The following is a 14,261-nucleotide window of genomic DNA, read 5'->3' as shown; positions in this document are numbered from 1 at the left end:
CAAAGGGATTTGAACGCATTGCTTGCATATATGTGAAATATTGACGATGATGCAACGCCTATACTACCAAAACCGGTCAGGTGAAAAGTGTGTAAGTTTGTCCAAGAAGTTTCTGATGCGTTTGCCCAGTAAGGTATGAGCAAATATTGATAGAACATTTCTTCACTATGAAAAATGGGAGCACATACCATCAGCAATTAATCCTTTCTGAATACTTGTATTCTTGATAGATGCACGCATGATTTAGCCTGTTCACGTTCGTAACTAAGAACTTTTTAAACTATGGCATAAATTCAATCCTGGATGCTTAATTTCACAGTTGAGAGCAAAACTCCATTATTGAAAGAGCGCTTGGGTGAAAAAGATGAAACTGATAAAGGAATATAGCATGCATGGGTGAAGCGCACGCAAGAAAACAACTGTTCTCAATATTTTATGCACTGCAAGTTATCTTGGCATTCTGTTATTGCATTCCGCGTTCATGCATGGCTGGAATGTTACCTGCATCACACGTGTTTCTCTTTACTTTATGTATATGAACTCCTATATAAGGCGACTTCTATAATATACTTGAAATGTGAGATGTTTATTGCGTCAGCGATTCACGTTAAACTGCTTTTCATGTTCTGCTTTCACTATGTACTAACATGCTATTAATTGTTTTTGCAACATTATATGAAAACGTCATAAATACTGAATTCTGCGTTTCCCGGGCAACAGTATTGTTTTAACAGTAACAGAATTCGGCCGTATATTATCCCTTTCAGAGAATGGAGACTTTTTATTTTTGAAACTAAACCAAAGACAACTGATTTTTAACAATTGATACCATCAGTCACAATTCGGTTTCGTTCATAAGAATAATTTGAACATTTGATCTACAAAGAATACATACTTGAAGTGTTATGATGTTAAGAAATTTTCTTTTGAAGTATGGTGCAAAGGAGGCGAGAAACAGAAGAAAGATTTTATTAGGTAAATCAAGGCGTCTTCTAAACCTGTCCATTACCTATAGTGATACTATAGTCGTCCAAGTGCTCTGCAGGCATTGCATGTGTTTCTCGGTTGAATAACAGTTTAGTTCAAACCTCATAAAAACTATCGGCTGTCAGTCACTTTGTGAAATACCTCCAGCTCGAATGTTATTTAAAAGGACACCATAAACACCATCGTTCCCTCAAATTTAAAGGCAACCGTTGAATGTTTTACTATATATCAGGTAAACATATACGTGTAGATGGCCTGGCGCACTTTTGTTAAGCAGTTGCATCGCCGCGCATAGTATCTGCGCATTTTAAGTACGTGAAAGTGTGGCATGTTGTTAGAAATTGCGCAGCATCGGTACTTTTACTGTTAGAATATAACCTTATACTTGTTTTTTTTCGGAAACAGTTAATGGCAACACGCTTGGACCTTAATCTGTTTGCCTATTTTCCAAAGGTTTTCTTTCAATCCTGCCCGTTTCAGAAGCCAGGTTCATTCCTTGATGTTTCGAAGTGGCGTCTGTATATTCCTACTCGTTATGTTGGATCGTTTTTGACTGGTATCCTTACTAATTTTACTAATTCTGCAACATGGACACTTCACTTTAAAATGCCATGTCTCATTATATCTTGTCCTGAATTCAACCGAGAAACATTTCATATATTCAGAATTAGACATGTAGATTTGGTGATGGGTGCATGTTTCTACATTTTCTTTATAATTATCATCTGTGACGAGTTTTGTACGTTTTTGTCTGTGGATCATTATCACATATTGCATCGGACCTAGTCACATATTACTACTACCACCACTACTGCTGTCAATAATGATAACAATCGTCGCCATCATCATCATCATCATCATCATCATCATCATCATCATCATCATCATCATCACCATCATCATCATCATCAACGTTATCATCATCATCATCATCATCATCATCATCATCATCATCATCATCACCATCATCATCAACGTTATCATCATCATCATCATCATCATCATCATCATCATTATCATGGTCATCATCTTCCGCCATCATGAAACGTCAATCCTGAGAATTTGTTCAGATGGGGAGGATTAATGTCCTCTTAAATATTTGTTAATTGTTAACCAAAGAAAACAAATAATGTAATGCTAACAATTCATAGTATACCATGAAGAGTTATGATTTTACGATGCCATAAGTGATGAATGGTCTTCAGCAACCCATCCATCTCGTAAGAGGCGATCGGGTGGCTGCTCGCTTCGTCAGCTGGTTGTCTTTGGTGACACATGTCATAGTATCCCAACTGCGTAGATAAATGCTCATCATGTTGAACACCGGATTGTCTGGTCCAGACCCGATGATTCACAGACAGCGGCCATATAGCTGGAACATCGCTGTGTGTGACATTAAACAAAGGAAAAATCGAAAATACTACTCTTGACAGATGTAGACTGCTATGCATGCTAAGTCGTTATCTATCTCAGAATGTAGTGAATGCATTAGCATACAGACAGGTTGTATCCATGCACAGACGCACATATGTCTGCTTCAGCTGCTGATGCAGATTAGAAGATGAGACTAGATATAAATACCTGACACCATATCTATCCCATTTCAGATGGATTGTTGTCCCTCAATTGATAGAAACAGGATAGGGTTTTTGTAGGACACATGGGTGGAGGGGAAACATCTATATGCTTGTCATTTGAAATAAGTTTAAACTTAGACATGAAATGTACCTGTTAACCTCAGTTTACAAAAGTAAGCATCATGCACAAATATGCCAATGGTCGTAAGATCGTAAATGCTTGCGTGGTCTTGATGCTTCTTGTAGAGTTGCTCTTGAAACGCTGCTTTCAGCAGAACCTCATTCATGGTGGTAATGTGATTATCTTATAGATAAATCAGATATTTACACCTGCCTTGAGATGATTGGCTTGATTAGGGAATCGTGAACATGAGAGTACTATACATACTTACTAATCAGGGTTAAAAACAAGATGTGTTTTTTTTAAATGAATCATGAGCTGGAGAAGAGATAATTTGCATGTTTATATTTGTGAGAAGCCTTCTCTTCTAATCTCTGGATTAAAGCAGGACTATGGTGTTTGTGATGTGTTCGCATGTTTTCATATGTAATCTTATCCTTTTTCTTAGTCCTTCGCTCCATGAAGATGAGTTCAAGTCAACTGTTGATTGAAACGAAACCTGTTGCTAACTTTTCATCATTTCCTAACTGTATTTGTATCATCTGTTGACTTCAGTGAGTGACTGAGTTCAGCTTTAAGCCGCACTCAGCAATATTCCAGCTATATGGCAGCGGTCTGTAAATAACAGCTGGCTCGGGGAGTACAGGAATGTTCTTCTGTCTCCTGAAATCTGTCACAATACAACAAATGTGGACGTGCATTGTCTTGCTTAAGCGTCAAGTTATGTCTCTGTTAGGAATGAACGGCTGCACATAAGGCCCAATAATCTCAGCAGTCAAACCCGCAACTTGGAATCGATTCCTATTTGCCATAATGTTGAAAACGTCTCCATAAAGATGAGATCGTGTTTCGATGGACACCAAAATCTCTGGCCACTTAATCTTTGGCTTTTCCAGTCTCTAGCATACGTACGGTGCTGATTTTCTGAATAATCAGAAAACGTTCTTCAGCATTAAAACATCGGAGGTGGGAACTCCAGGTGTCCAAAAGCATGCAGAAAGTAAGTTCATTGTGCAGAAAGTGCACCCTCCATGTGCGATACGTGACATCAAACTCCATGCAAAATGCTTTGCAACATGTGTACATACGGTTGTTTTTATAACTTTTCAAATAACTTTCATTTTTTACAATTTTAGGTTATGCAAAGTCACTTTTTCCGGTAGTATACAATAATCTCGTGTAAATCACAGGAAAAATCAGTAGATATGCATATTTACTTAAATATTATGGTGTTACATGCTGTTTATCCCTGATTCAATTCATTTTTTACGATATTGTTTTCCTCTTCGTGTAGCTTAATTAGGTACTATGTGCCATGGTTTGGTACCAGCAACCCGTATTTGTACGTAATTGGGACAATGAGGCTGCATACTATAAATATGTTTACTTTAAAACCATTGTCACTCAAACTGGATGCGCTTGTTGTTTAAACCGCAAATAAAATACATTCACGGAGACGCATGTTCATGTCACTTGATTCACACACAAGCATTCTTTTTTAGTTTATTTCAAATTTTAAAAAAACATAGATTTGTGTGAATCATATGAAGTATGTGTCCCACAAAGTCATGTGTATGTGAATCAAGTTTAGTTGGGAGAACTCTCAATCTAAGACCCGTATGTAATTCAAACACAAACTATTCCACATACAATACAAGACATTATGGGTTCCCAGTTCGCCCCTCGACGTTGCTTGTGGGTGTCACGAAAGTGTTAAATGTCCAAGAGCTGATTCACTTCGACTTTCTTAACACATGTAGATGACGAGTAGGGATTTAACTGGAATATCGTTAATATTGCGTTAAAAATCTTTGCGGTCACTAAGACTAGTTAACAGTGATTTAAAATAAGTGACGATGTCTAAGTCTTTATTTTTAATGGTTACGTACAATTTCTGTGTTTAAATGTGTAAGTACCTGTGAAGATTTGGTTTAGAACCGATCTACAGTAACCCATGCTTGTCGTAAGAGGCGACTAACAGCATAAGGTGGTCAGACTCTCTGACTTGGTTGACACATGCCATCGTACCCCGTTTGCATGGATCGATGCTCATGCTATTCATCACTGGATTGTCTGATGCAGACTCGATTACTCGATATAATGATGTTATATTGATGAGTGCGGTGTAAATTGTAAACGTGTTAAATAAGGTGTCTGTTGATGTTTGTGTTTGAGTGATTGAGAGGCGAAGTTTGTTTTAAATGCTACATATATATCCACACGAATCTCCATGGCAATATAATGACGGCGCCAAATTTACCAAAAACATCTACTACGAACTGGTTGGTCTCTTTGTATCAGCGAATATATCAGTGGATTGATATTAATATTATTGGAGCAGGGAACGATTCGGTGCTATGATTGTACTTGTATCGAACTAACAGTTGTCGGGAGCTATGTACCTCGTTAATGTTACAACTGAATGGTACCAGCGAAGGTCCGGGTTAAAATACTGACCTTTGGTAACCATGCCCGTCGTAAGAGGCGGCTAACGGGATTAGGTGGTCAGCTCGCTAAATTAGTTAACACGTCATCGGTTCCCAATTGCGCAGACCAATGTTTATGTTGTTGATCACTGGATTGTCTACCCCAGACTCGTCTATTTCGACCGCCACCATATGGGCTGGAATATTGAGTTCGGCGTAAAACTAAACTCACTCATTAACTCACTGAAAGGTGTTTCGTGTTCTGCATATCTAATACGTTATGGTATCGTACTTCAGCGTTATTGTGTAATATAAACAGATGACTATTGCATGCACAAGTAGTCATTGCAGACATGCATATCCCTAGCTCATTCCGCTGAATCATTTCCCAAAATATACCTATTTTAATTTGATATTATTTTCAGGTTTTCAGATAATTATGGATTTACATTAACTTCACTCCGAAAACTTATTTCGGAGTATTGAATAAAGAAGTCTCCAGACTAGGTGTTACTTGATCCGATATTTGTGATCCACGTTTGGCAGTGACAATTACATTGATGTTCCACAGTCATCGAATGAGACGTTTTAAAAGCAGCTTTGGAATTTTTTTAAAAAATTTGTATCTAATTGAATTAAAGCTTATACAATCCTCAGCCGAAAGTCATATTCATAATTATTCATATAGAAGTAATATCTCCTTATTACTTGTACATAATCCTTTAATCCTTTCTTGGTCATATAATGCATCTGTGAGTTAATATTTAATATTAACATCGACAATATTTCAGCCATATCGTGACGTGAACTTTTTACACTGAAATGGAATATATGTTTATTATAAAAGAAAACTGTCGACAAGCAACTAGTATATCACAATAAGGATTAAAACTAGCGTGGAAAGTTAAAACTAATTTCACTATTTAGACAATACAATATATAAACAGGCTACAGATCGCTAACAACAGAACGTATATTACCAGACTGGGGACCATGGTATAATGCATCTGTTTTCATCCTTGGCAATTGTAAATTTTACTGAAGACATCTTCGACGTGGATCAACAAGATATCCATATAAAATTCATTTCGGTTTTCTAATTTTATTCTGAAATTTGGAGACACAGACTGCTGTTACATTTAACGGAATCTGAATACCGAAGATGTATGGTTCAAGGCACTACTGACACGTATCGATAGTGTCATACATTTCAAGAACTTAAACAATAAAGTTTATCCTGTGACATTAAATGATCAAATATATGGACACAATATAACACGTAGATTCAATGTCTCGTTAATGTTTAATTAGCCCAGAAACAATCTCCGAGAAACAACTGACCAGTCAGAGATTTGCACACTTTAAATTAAGGTCAACACGAGTCTAGACAGCATTGACCGACACGCAAGAGTGTGAATAAAAATTTGATAAACGCAAATCTGGACAAGGGTCAAGTGTTAGTTGGTATCACGGCCGGACAGTGCCCCGGAGAGTGCAAACAGTCATCAAATACTAAAGAGGTTTACACAGATTCGCTGCGTCTATTCTTTTGGCAGGAAGGCAAATTGCCTGTCAGGTCCTTCGGTGGGAGGTATGGCCTGTCGTGAAAGGATTACTAGTATCACTCAATATGTTAATGATCGAATCTGAGATCGAAGCAAATGTTGGTCTACAATTGCAAGAAGTAATCCAATCATTTCTTCGCAAAATAGTTCTTTGGCAGTGCATATGCATTCAGCCGGGTCGGCGAAGGGAGCGACAATAGAACAGTTATATGGAATTGAAACAGATGTTTCTTCATAATACGCATTTCGACTAAACAACGTTATCAACATTTGTCAGCAAAACAATGATTCTTATTTATTTCTTAGTCTTCTGTAAGACATCGTTGTAGTTACAAAATTATCACATGCTCGTGTTTGAATGAAGTTAGAAAATGTTTATCAAAATGTCCACTGGTGCGCCTTTTATGAAATGCTGTTCGCGGATGTGCAAGAAACTCTGCCGCACTCTGCAGTATTCCATCTACATGGCGTTGGTCTGTAAATTATCGAGACTGGACCAGACATTCCAGTGATCAATAGCATAAGCATCGATCTCCGCAAAAGAGATACGATGGCATGTGTCAACAAAGTCAGCGAGTCTCACCACACAATCCCGTTAATCGCCTCATTAGAAAAGCACGAGTTGCTGAAGACTAGTTCTAACCAGGAGTTTATAAGGTCGTCAGTTTGAATATGTTAGTGCAATAGTACGAGGTGGCATGAGAAGGCTCAAGTTATCATTGTTAATGACAGTTGGCACCACCTACGTCGCTGTTTGAGATAATGTAATCGACATTTAGCACCTTATTTCAGCTGCACTGTCATAGTCGGCGGAGTCCTCAGATCACGTCCACAGACGGAGTTGTCGTTTAGTTGTATACAGCGTTCGCTCATATGCCGAAGACCCAGACTCGATTCCAAACATGGGTATAGTGTGTAACGCCAATTTCTGCGGTTCACCCACCCCATCTCCCCCATTCCGTCCAGTATCGCTTAACAAAAGGTTGAGGAAAAACAAAACTCACTCCTTCACGCTTGCAGTATGTCTGGGACGGTCTGTGACAACGCTTACAGCATGTCCAAAGCCAACCCGTTACAAGAGTTCGATTGGGCCTTTGTTTTGATGAAACAAAATAAAATTGATATAAAATCCCACTGGCAGAATTCAGTCATCTGGTTCATTCAATGTACCGCCGCTGCCTGTATCAATTGGGTGAGTGAGTGAGTTTAGTTTTACGCCGCTTTTAGCAATATTCCAGCAATATCACGGCGTGGGACACCAGAAAATGGGGTTCACACATTATACCCATGTGGGGAATCGAACGTGGGTCTTCGGCGTGACGAGCGAACGCTTTAACCACTAGACTACCCCACCGCCCCCTGTATCAAAGTATCACACATTCAATATTGGCATTCGTAATTAAGTTGACTCTGTCTTCTCTCACAGCAATGGGTTTTGTCAATGAATGTCAATCATAAATCATAGAACAGATGAACAACTAAATCATACGCTAACATTTTTATTAATCACATTACAGAATTTATATTGACACCGTCTTATATTGACACAGTTACTCTTAGCAGTGGCAAAGCTGACACTGTCTCCAAGTTGCTCATGCAGTTTTACTATAAAAAAATCATCGCTATCCCAGTTTATAGCCACATTTTTCCTCAAGCCTGTGAAACTAAATTAAACATCTTGAGCTTTGTAAGTGATATAACCACCGTTTTTCATCTGAATGATATTTAGCAGGGATTCGAAGGTGGGCGGTATCCACCACACACACACGTAGTCGAACATCCGAGCATGAATCTCTTGTGCTATCACAACCTCGTACGCCAATATAGTCAGTCAATCAACTGCCAAAGGGTGTTTTTGCCACTTGAGATACTGTGGACAGCTTGGAGAAAGAACTTTTGCGTGTTTAAGAAGAACTAACTGCTCCATGTCCCTCAATCTAATCGGTTAGAGCGTGGTGAACAGCAGCAGAAATAGTTCTCTTTCCAAATATTTCCATGGTCCTTTCAGGTTTGGGAATATTGGTTTGTCTTCCAGTGCTATCCAACACTTTTTTCATACATGTGAAATGAGATAAAAATTTAGTTTTCATGGAAGAAAAGAACACTTTGTAACAGTAGGTAACAATACCGCAAGTTTCATCACGAATGTGAGTCATCATTAAGTCGATTTTCACCTGGTCGTGCTACTTGCTGAGCCCAGTTAAAGACTGAATTACATGTACAGTGTTTTTGGGTGAGGGATATTCCTGATGATGCACATGTGTATATTCGATTGTTTCAAGTAGCGTCTTTTATTGCAGATAGGCTTTTCCTTCTATTTATTTTATATTTTGTAGGGTAATTATTCAATGGAGGATCTTTTTCAACTAAACATATTGACGATACATTTAAAACTAAGGACGTTTTCCACGATACATTAATCCTGACTAATTTTGCACGACGATGCATATACACTAACGATATATGTACGACGATACATATATACTGGCGATATTTGGTCGACGATACATATATACTGGCGATATTTGGTCGACGATACATTTATACTGAAGGTATATGGTCGATGATACATCTATGCTAGCGAAACTTGTGGATATTCTTTCCATATGGAACTGATGATCGACATGAACGTACTTGTGAAATGGAAAATCTTGGTTCTGTGGATATGTTTCAAACATATAATTAAAGTGAACAACACACATATTGTAATGGTCACATACTGAGTAGGCTCCACCTTCAAGTAATGACCTTGAAACCTTTTCAAGAATATATGTGCCGTGGTCAGCACTGTGGAAGGTTCTGGACCCAAATTTCACATTCATCAAATTCTTTTACTAACGACTTTCACCTGCATTCCTGCTCAATTTGTATGAAACTATTTTAGTGTTTCATATACTTCACATCCACTATCAAAATGTGTTGTCAATGAAAATTATTCACACTGTCAACAAGTGTTGAAAACCTTTGTATGTTATCTGTCTGTATATGCATGTTTGACTTCTACAATGTCAAAGAGATATAACACATGCCCTTGTCTCGCCTTGATGTCTCGACAAATATACACACAAACATCGACTTGTTAAGCAACGGCAACGTACTCTCTTGTCGTGCAAAGGTTGCTATTTACGTAATTGCATTGGGTAATAGGTCAGAGTAACCTGACAACGGTTTGTGTATATATTACCATTTAGACAAATGTGGAACTGATGCATATGATAATTGAACATTACCACTGTGAACAAGAAATAAAAATACATTTTGCAACATCTCTTAAATAAATATATTCCAGGAACCTAATTTGCGAATTTTCACTTTTTGTTTTCAGATATACGGTATTGTTAGGTGTTCTGTTTAAAGTGTAATTATTCTATATTCGTTATTGTACGAAGAACCCTGCATAGCTTCTGGATAAACATTATCCAATTATGTTTTATTTATATCATAAAAATATCATTTTGTATAATTCGGAGATCATCATACCTAGGAATCTCATCTTGTGGATAAAAAAAGCCCCACGTCTGACCCTCACAGAATCCTCACAAAGTACACTGAATGAATGTAGTTGGCTAGTGTTCATTTGTGAGTGGTGATTTCAATACTGGACAAAAATAGTTGGGGAAACGTAAATTTTGAGTGAGTGAGTGAGTTCAGATTTAAAATCACATCGGCAATATTTCAGCCATATCGTCACTGAAACAAATGCTAAATGCAGAATACATATTCATAATACATGAAACCCTGTCAGCGAAGGACAGCAACAGTACTAGAGTATTACAATATGATTTGAAACTAGCATGCAAATATCTTTAAGAGTGGAAATAAGTCTGGATAATAGAATAAAATGGGCTATTTCTCGCCCACAACTGAGTAAATTTTGAGGTTATGAATAATGATCTCTCTGTTCAACACAATGATGTGATGAAATATCAATCATAAAAATACCAATTTTCCTAACTTATTTTTTCCAGTATAGTTTCGTAGGGCAATGCTCATGATTCAGCTTATATCCCAAAGATGGTAAGAAGTCAATTGGCGTTTAGAGTTGGCACATGACCCAAAACATGTCTGTTTCAGTGTACATTTTAATCATTCTACAATTTCATTTCAGGATTTCAGCTGCTTTTTCGAAGCATTGAGAGGAAGAATCGGTACAATACAATGGTATCTCGAGTAGACTCCTTCCAGAGCTCCACAAACATCACCAAAGTGTAGTCTATTCTACTCCAGGCAGAGAAGAGTCGGTATGGCTATAGTGCGGAGATCGTTGGATACACTTGCGTGTGTTTCAGCGAATTGCTGCTCAGTCGTCTAGCCAATCAAGGAAATCTACTTCAAGGTGGACAGCAAGATAGCTTTTTGATCAGCATTATGAGCAACTATCTCGACTCGTGTTGAAGCAGATTTCTACGGATTCTCGAATGATGCAATGACAGGATTGACATTAAAAAGTCACAGTAACACAGTCATCCACGGGTCGCGATGTGCATCAAGAACTTTTGAATACCTTCTTTCAATCTTAGGGCTTTTCGTTAGATTCAGATGCTTAAAGTTACCGAACCTCACGAAATACTGATTTTGAAATAGATAAAGTGTCTTTCACACAGACAAATAGTAACAGATGGCAAGGAATGGCCTGCAGAACTGAAGATCTATGTCAAGAACAGAATAGAAAAGTAAAGTAAGAACTCACAAATTCAGATTTTATTATCGCGACAACAAGGCTCTTGCTTTATGTGATCTGAATGCACAAAGTATTCCTTTAACCACAATGTTACCACATGTGATTTTGTTATCAAAAGACCTTCGGCGCAGGCTGACAGACACAATTGTCTTTCTGATGAGTGGTCAAATGGATAGTGATTCTCGGTGAGACGTGAGAAGCGTTATTTCTGCACGTCGGTGCCATCTGTCCATATCGGGAGGCCAGTGAGACTAAAGTGAACACTTCAAGATAATTAATTCTACCAGCATTTCTGTAATGATCAAGCTGATAGGGTCATCTGAGGATCAGATGCCATTTGAAGCACCGTAGGCACAACATAACATATCAGAAGGCTCCTCTCCACAGTCCTGTCTCAGGACCATTGTTACGCCCACCATGTCAGGCCAGAGTGTTTGAATTCTATTCAAAATATTTAGAAGTATATATTTTCTGATCTTCAGCCACAATGGAGAATATACTGTTTGGATGTTCATTATATGAAATGTTTGTGTCAGTACAAAATTGTCTATAAGAATGTGATATTGTATGACTTGTAAGTTTAGCTTAGAATGACCTATAGTTAAACGATTCACTGCATCACCTGTCATCTCAGCACATTGTGTTGTGTTTTGTGGGACTACGGAAAATATAGCGGTTATAAAAAGTATTGTTGTGCACAGTAGAACGGCATTAATGATGTCATCTCTCTATTGTACATTCTGTACAAGAACCAATTTGGTCAGGTGATTTGGCCAAAACGTCCTGATCATGATGTATTTGTACGTCACGGAAACTGCATCCTGTACATAAAACTAGAATGATGCTGTGGACGTTGTAGACGTTTCCAGTCTGACTATTCCGCAATTGCTTCTCTGCATTTGCCTACTCATTGAAAGTTCTGAACTCCCGGATATTGTGGCAAATGAAACGCAAGAAATGGGTCTGGTGCCAAGGATAATAGGCAAGCGAGTTCTGCGATGATTGTCTCCATAAGCCTTGAAGTCTCTAAACTGTTATAAATCTCATCAGATCAGGAAGCTGTGATGCTAAATTTGCCAGCAGTGGTGTTGGATGGTGTACAATACATTACGATTTGTGATCGTGGATAGCCTCAGGCGCTAAAAGAAGAACGGAAAGAACTCTTGATAGACAATTATTCCAAAAGTACGAGAACGACATGAAGCATGTTATCAAAGATTTTTTGCCCTGAATTTGTCTGCAGCCAATGCAAACCGAATATTGGCATTAACAGGATATTTGGAGGTTGTCAAATGTTTGGGGCTAACTTATGTATTCTTAAAACATGTTGTTAGATATAATTTAATGTCCCCTGCACCACGTACTTTGGAACACTGCGGCACTGGTCTTCACAATAATTTGTAAATCCATGAAGAATGTTCGATCCTGTGTCTTCAACATTGGTGAGATCCAATGACCAATCGCTTTGATATCGTATCACCAAAGGAGTCTGATGTAGTATTGTATTGTCAGTGCAGTCATTGCTTAGAGAGACGATCTATATTTTTCGACAGTCCAGTTTCACGGGAACGTTTCTCGTGCTAATTGTACTTCTTATACACACTGGCCTCTTGTTATAATATCTCATACATTTTCATGAGAGTACGTAATTGGGGTATTTCATCTGTGATTGCTTCATTATGGGGTATTACGGAACACAATTGCAGGCCACTTCAAAGCTGACAGTCTTGCTGATACTTGCACGTTACACCAAACCATGGGAGAAACACGCAGACTCAGATAATTCACATTGGGTTAGCGCTTCTGTTCCATCTGTTAAATGTCATTACATATTGACTTGAAATTAAACGATTAAACTTACTGAAAATTTTTTTCTGGCAACAAGCCTGATACACAAAACGTTTGCAGCATCTAGTCAATTGTAAGCCTATGATAAACTGTACACTTACGACACTTCATAACGCTACGACTGCTTTTGGGACCAGTACCCAGTTTATTAGTTAATTACTTGCTCTATTAGGGCTGGTAAGTTTGACAGCATGGCCCTGATCGACCTGTGTAATGTATTACATTATGTATGTTCCCGAGATCATCGTTTTGTTGTAATGACCATTCGTTATAGACGTAAATATGTAAATGTGTCAATAGTGTTGATTTTCAATATATTATTAACATCAGGGTTCGAATCCCCGATACGACCCTACCCATAAAAATATTAGAATCTGTACTTTACGGAGAATGAGGAATCCTAAATGTAATAGGCGATTACAAAAACTGATTTCATATAAATACCAATACGTACAGCTTGTACCCGTACATACTGTGTTTATAGAAACTCAAAAACGTAGCCAGTGCTTTAGGTTCATAAGATGACGTCAAGGGTCAGAGTGTCATCATCAATATAGTTTGGTCACATAATGACTACCCTCCATCGTCTCTGAAGAGTAGCCCAGTATAGGATAACTGATTACACGGAAGAAAATGAACTTTCATGTTGCAAATCTTGTTACGATTGTGATTATGTGTCAGTGAATAATATGATGGTTTGAAACTAATATAGTTGTGTCTTTCTGTTTCTTCTTTTGAAAACGAATCACATGGCAGCCTTGAAGTATATTCCATTTCCCGTCTGAAAGTAAACTCTGTTTCACCCCTTAAGGTGACGGGATCAAGGCGAATATTTGCCTGTTGTCGTTCACAGCGGGGATAATGGCATTATGGCCTGTGTCGGCAACTAACGCCATGAATCGAGGGCGAAGGGCGAGGTATTGACAACTTTGTAAGGTGCCTGTTACTGACATTTACTTGGGAGTGGGAGAAGTCCCGTTTCTACGAGTTGTTTTGCTCATGTCGCAGCTGTCTTTTGGCTAATGGTATCTCTCAACCACTTTCCTTCGCGTCATG

At 38.2% G+C, this 14,261-nt stretch overlaps 1 protein-coding gene across 1 annotated transcript in view; it reads left to right on the top strand.

Annotated features, from left to right (window-relative positions):
- LOC137283758 (neuropeptide FF receptor 2-like) overlaps positions 1–13,903 on the top strand; it is a 67,737-nt gene extending 53,834 nt beyond the window's left edge. The window contains exon 6 of the mRNA XM_067815430.1: positions 10,785–13,903. Coding sequence (XP_067671531.1) covers positions 10,785–10,888 — 104 coding nt within the window. The 3' untranslated portion in view covers positions 10,889–13,903. The remainder of the gene's footprint in view (positions 1–10,784) is intronic.
- The last annotated feature ends 358 nt before the right edge of the window (positions 13,904–14,261 follow it).

Source organism: Haliotis asinina, chromosome 5 (genome assembly GCF_037392515.1).
Source record: "Haliotis asinina isolate JCU_RB_2024 chromosome 5, JCU_Hal_asi_v2, whole genome shotgun sequence".
Taxonomy (NCBI): domain Eukaryota; kingdom Metazoa; phylum Mollusca; class Gastropoda; order Lepetellida; family Haliotidae; genus Haliotis; species Haliotis asinina.
This window is presented reverse-complemented; position numbering and strand designations above follow the sequence as displayed.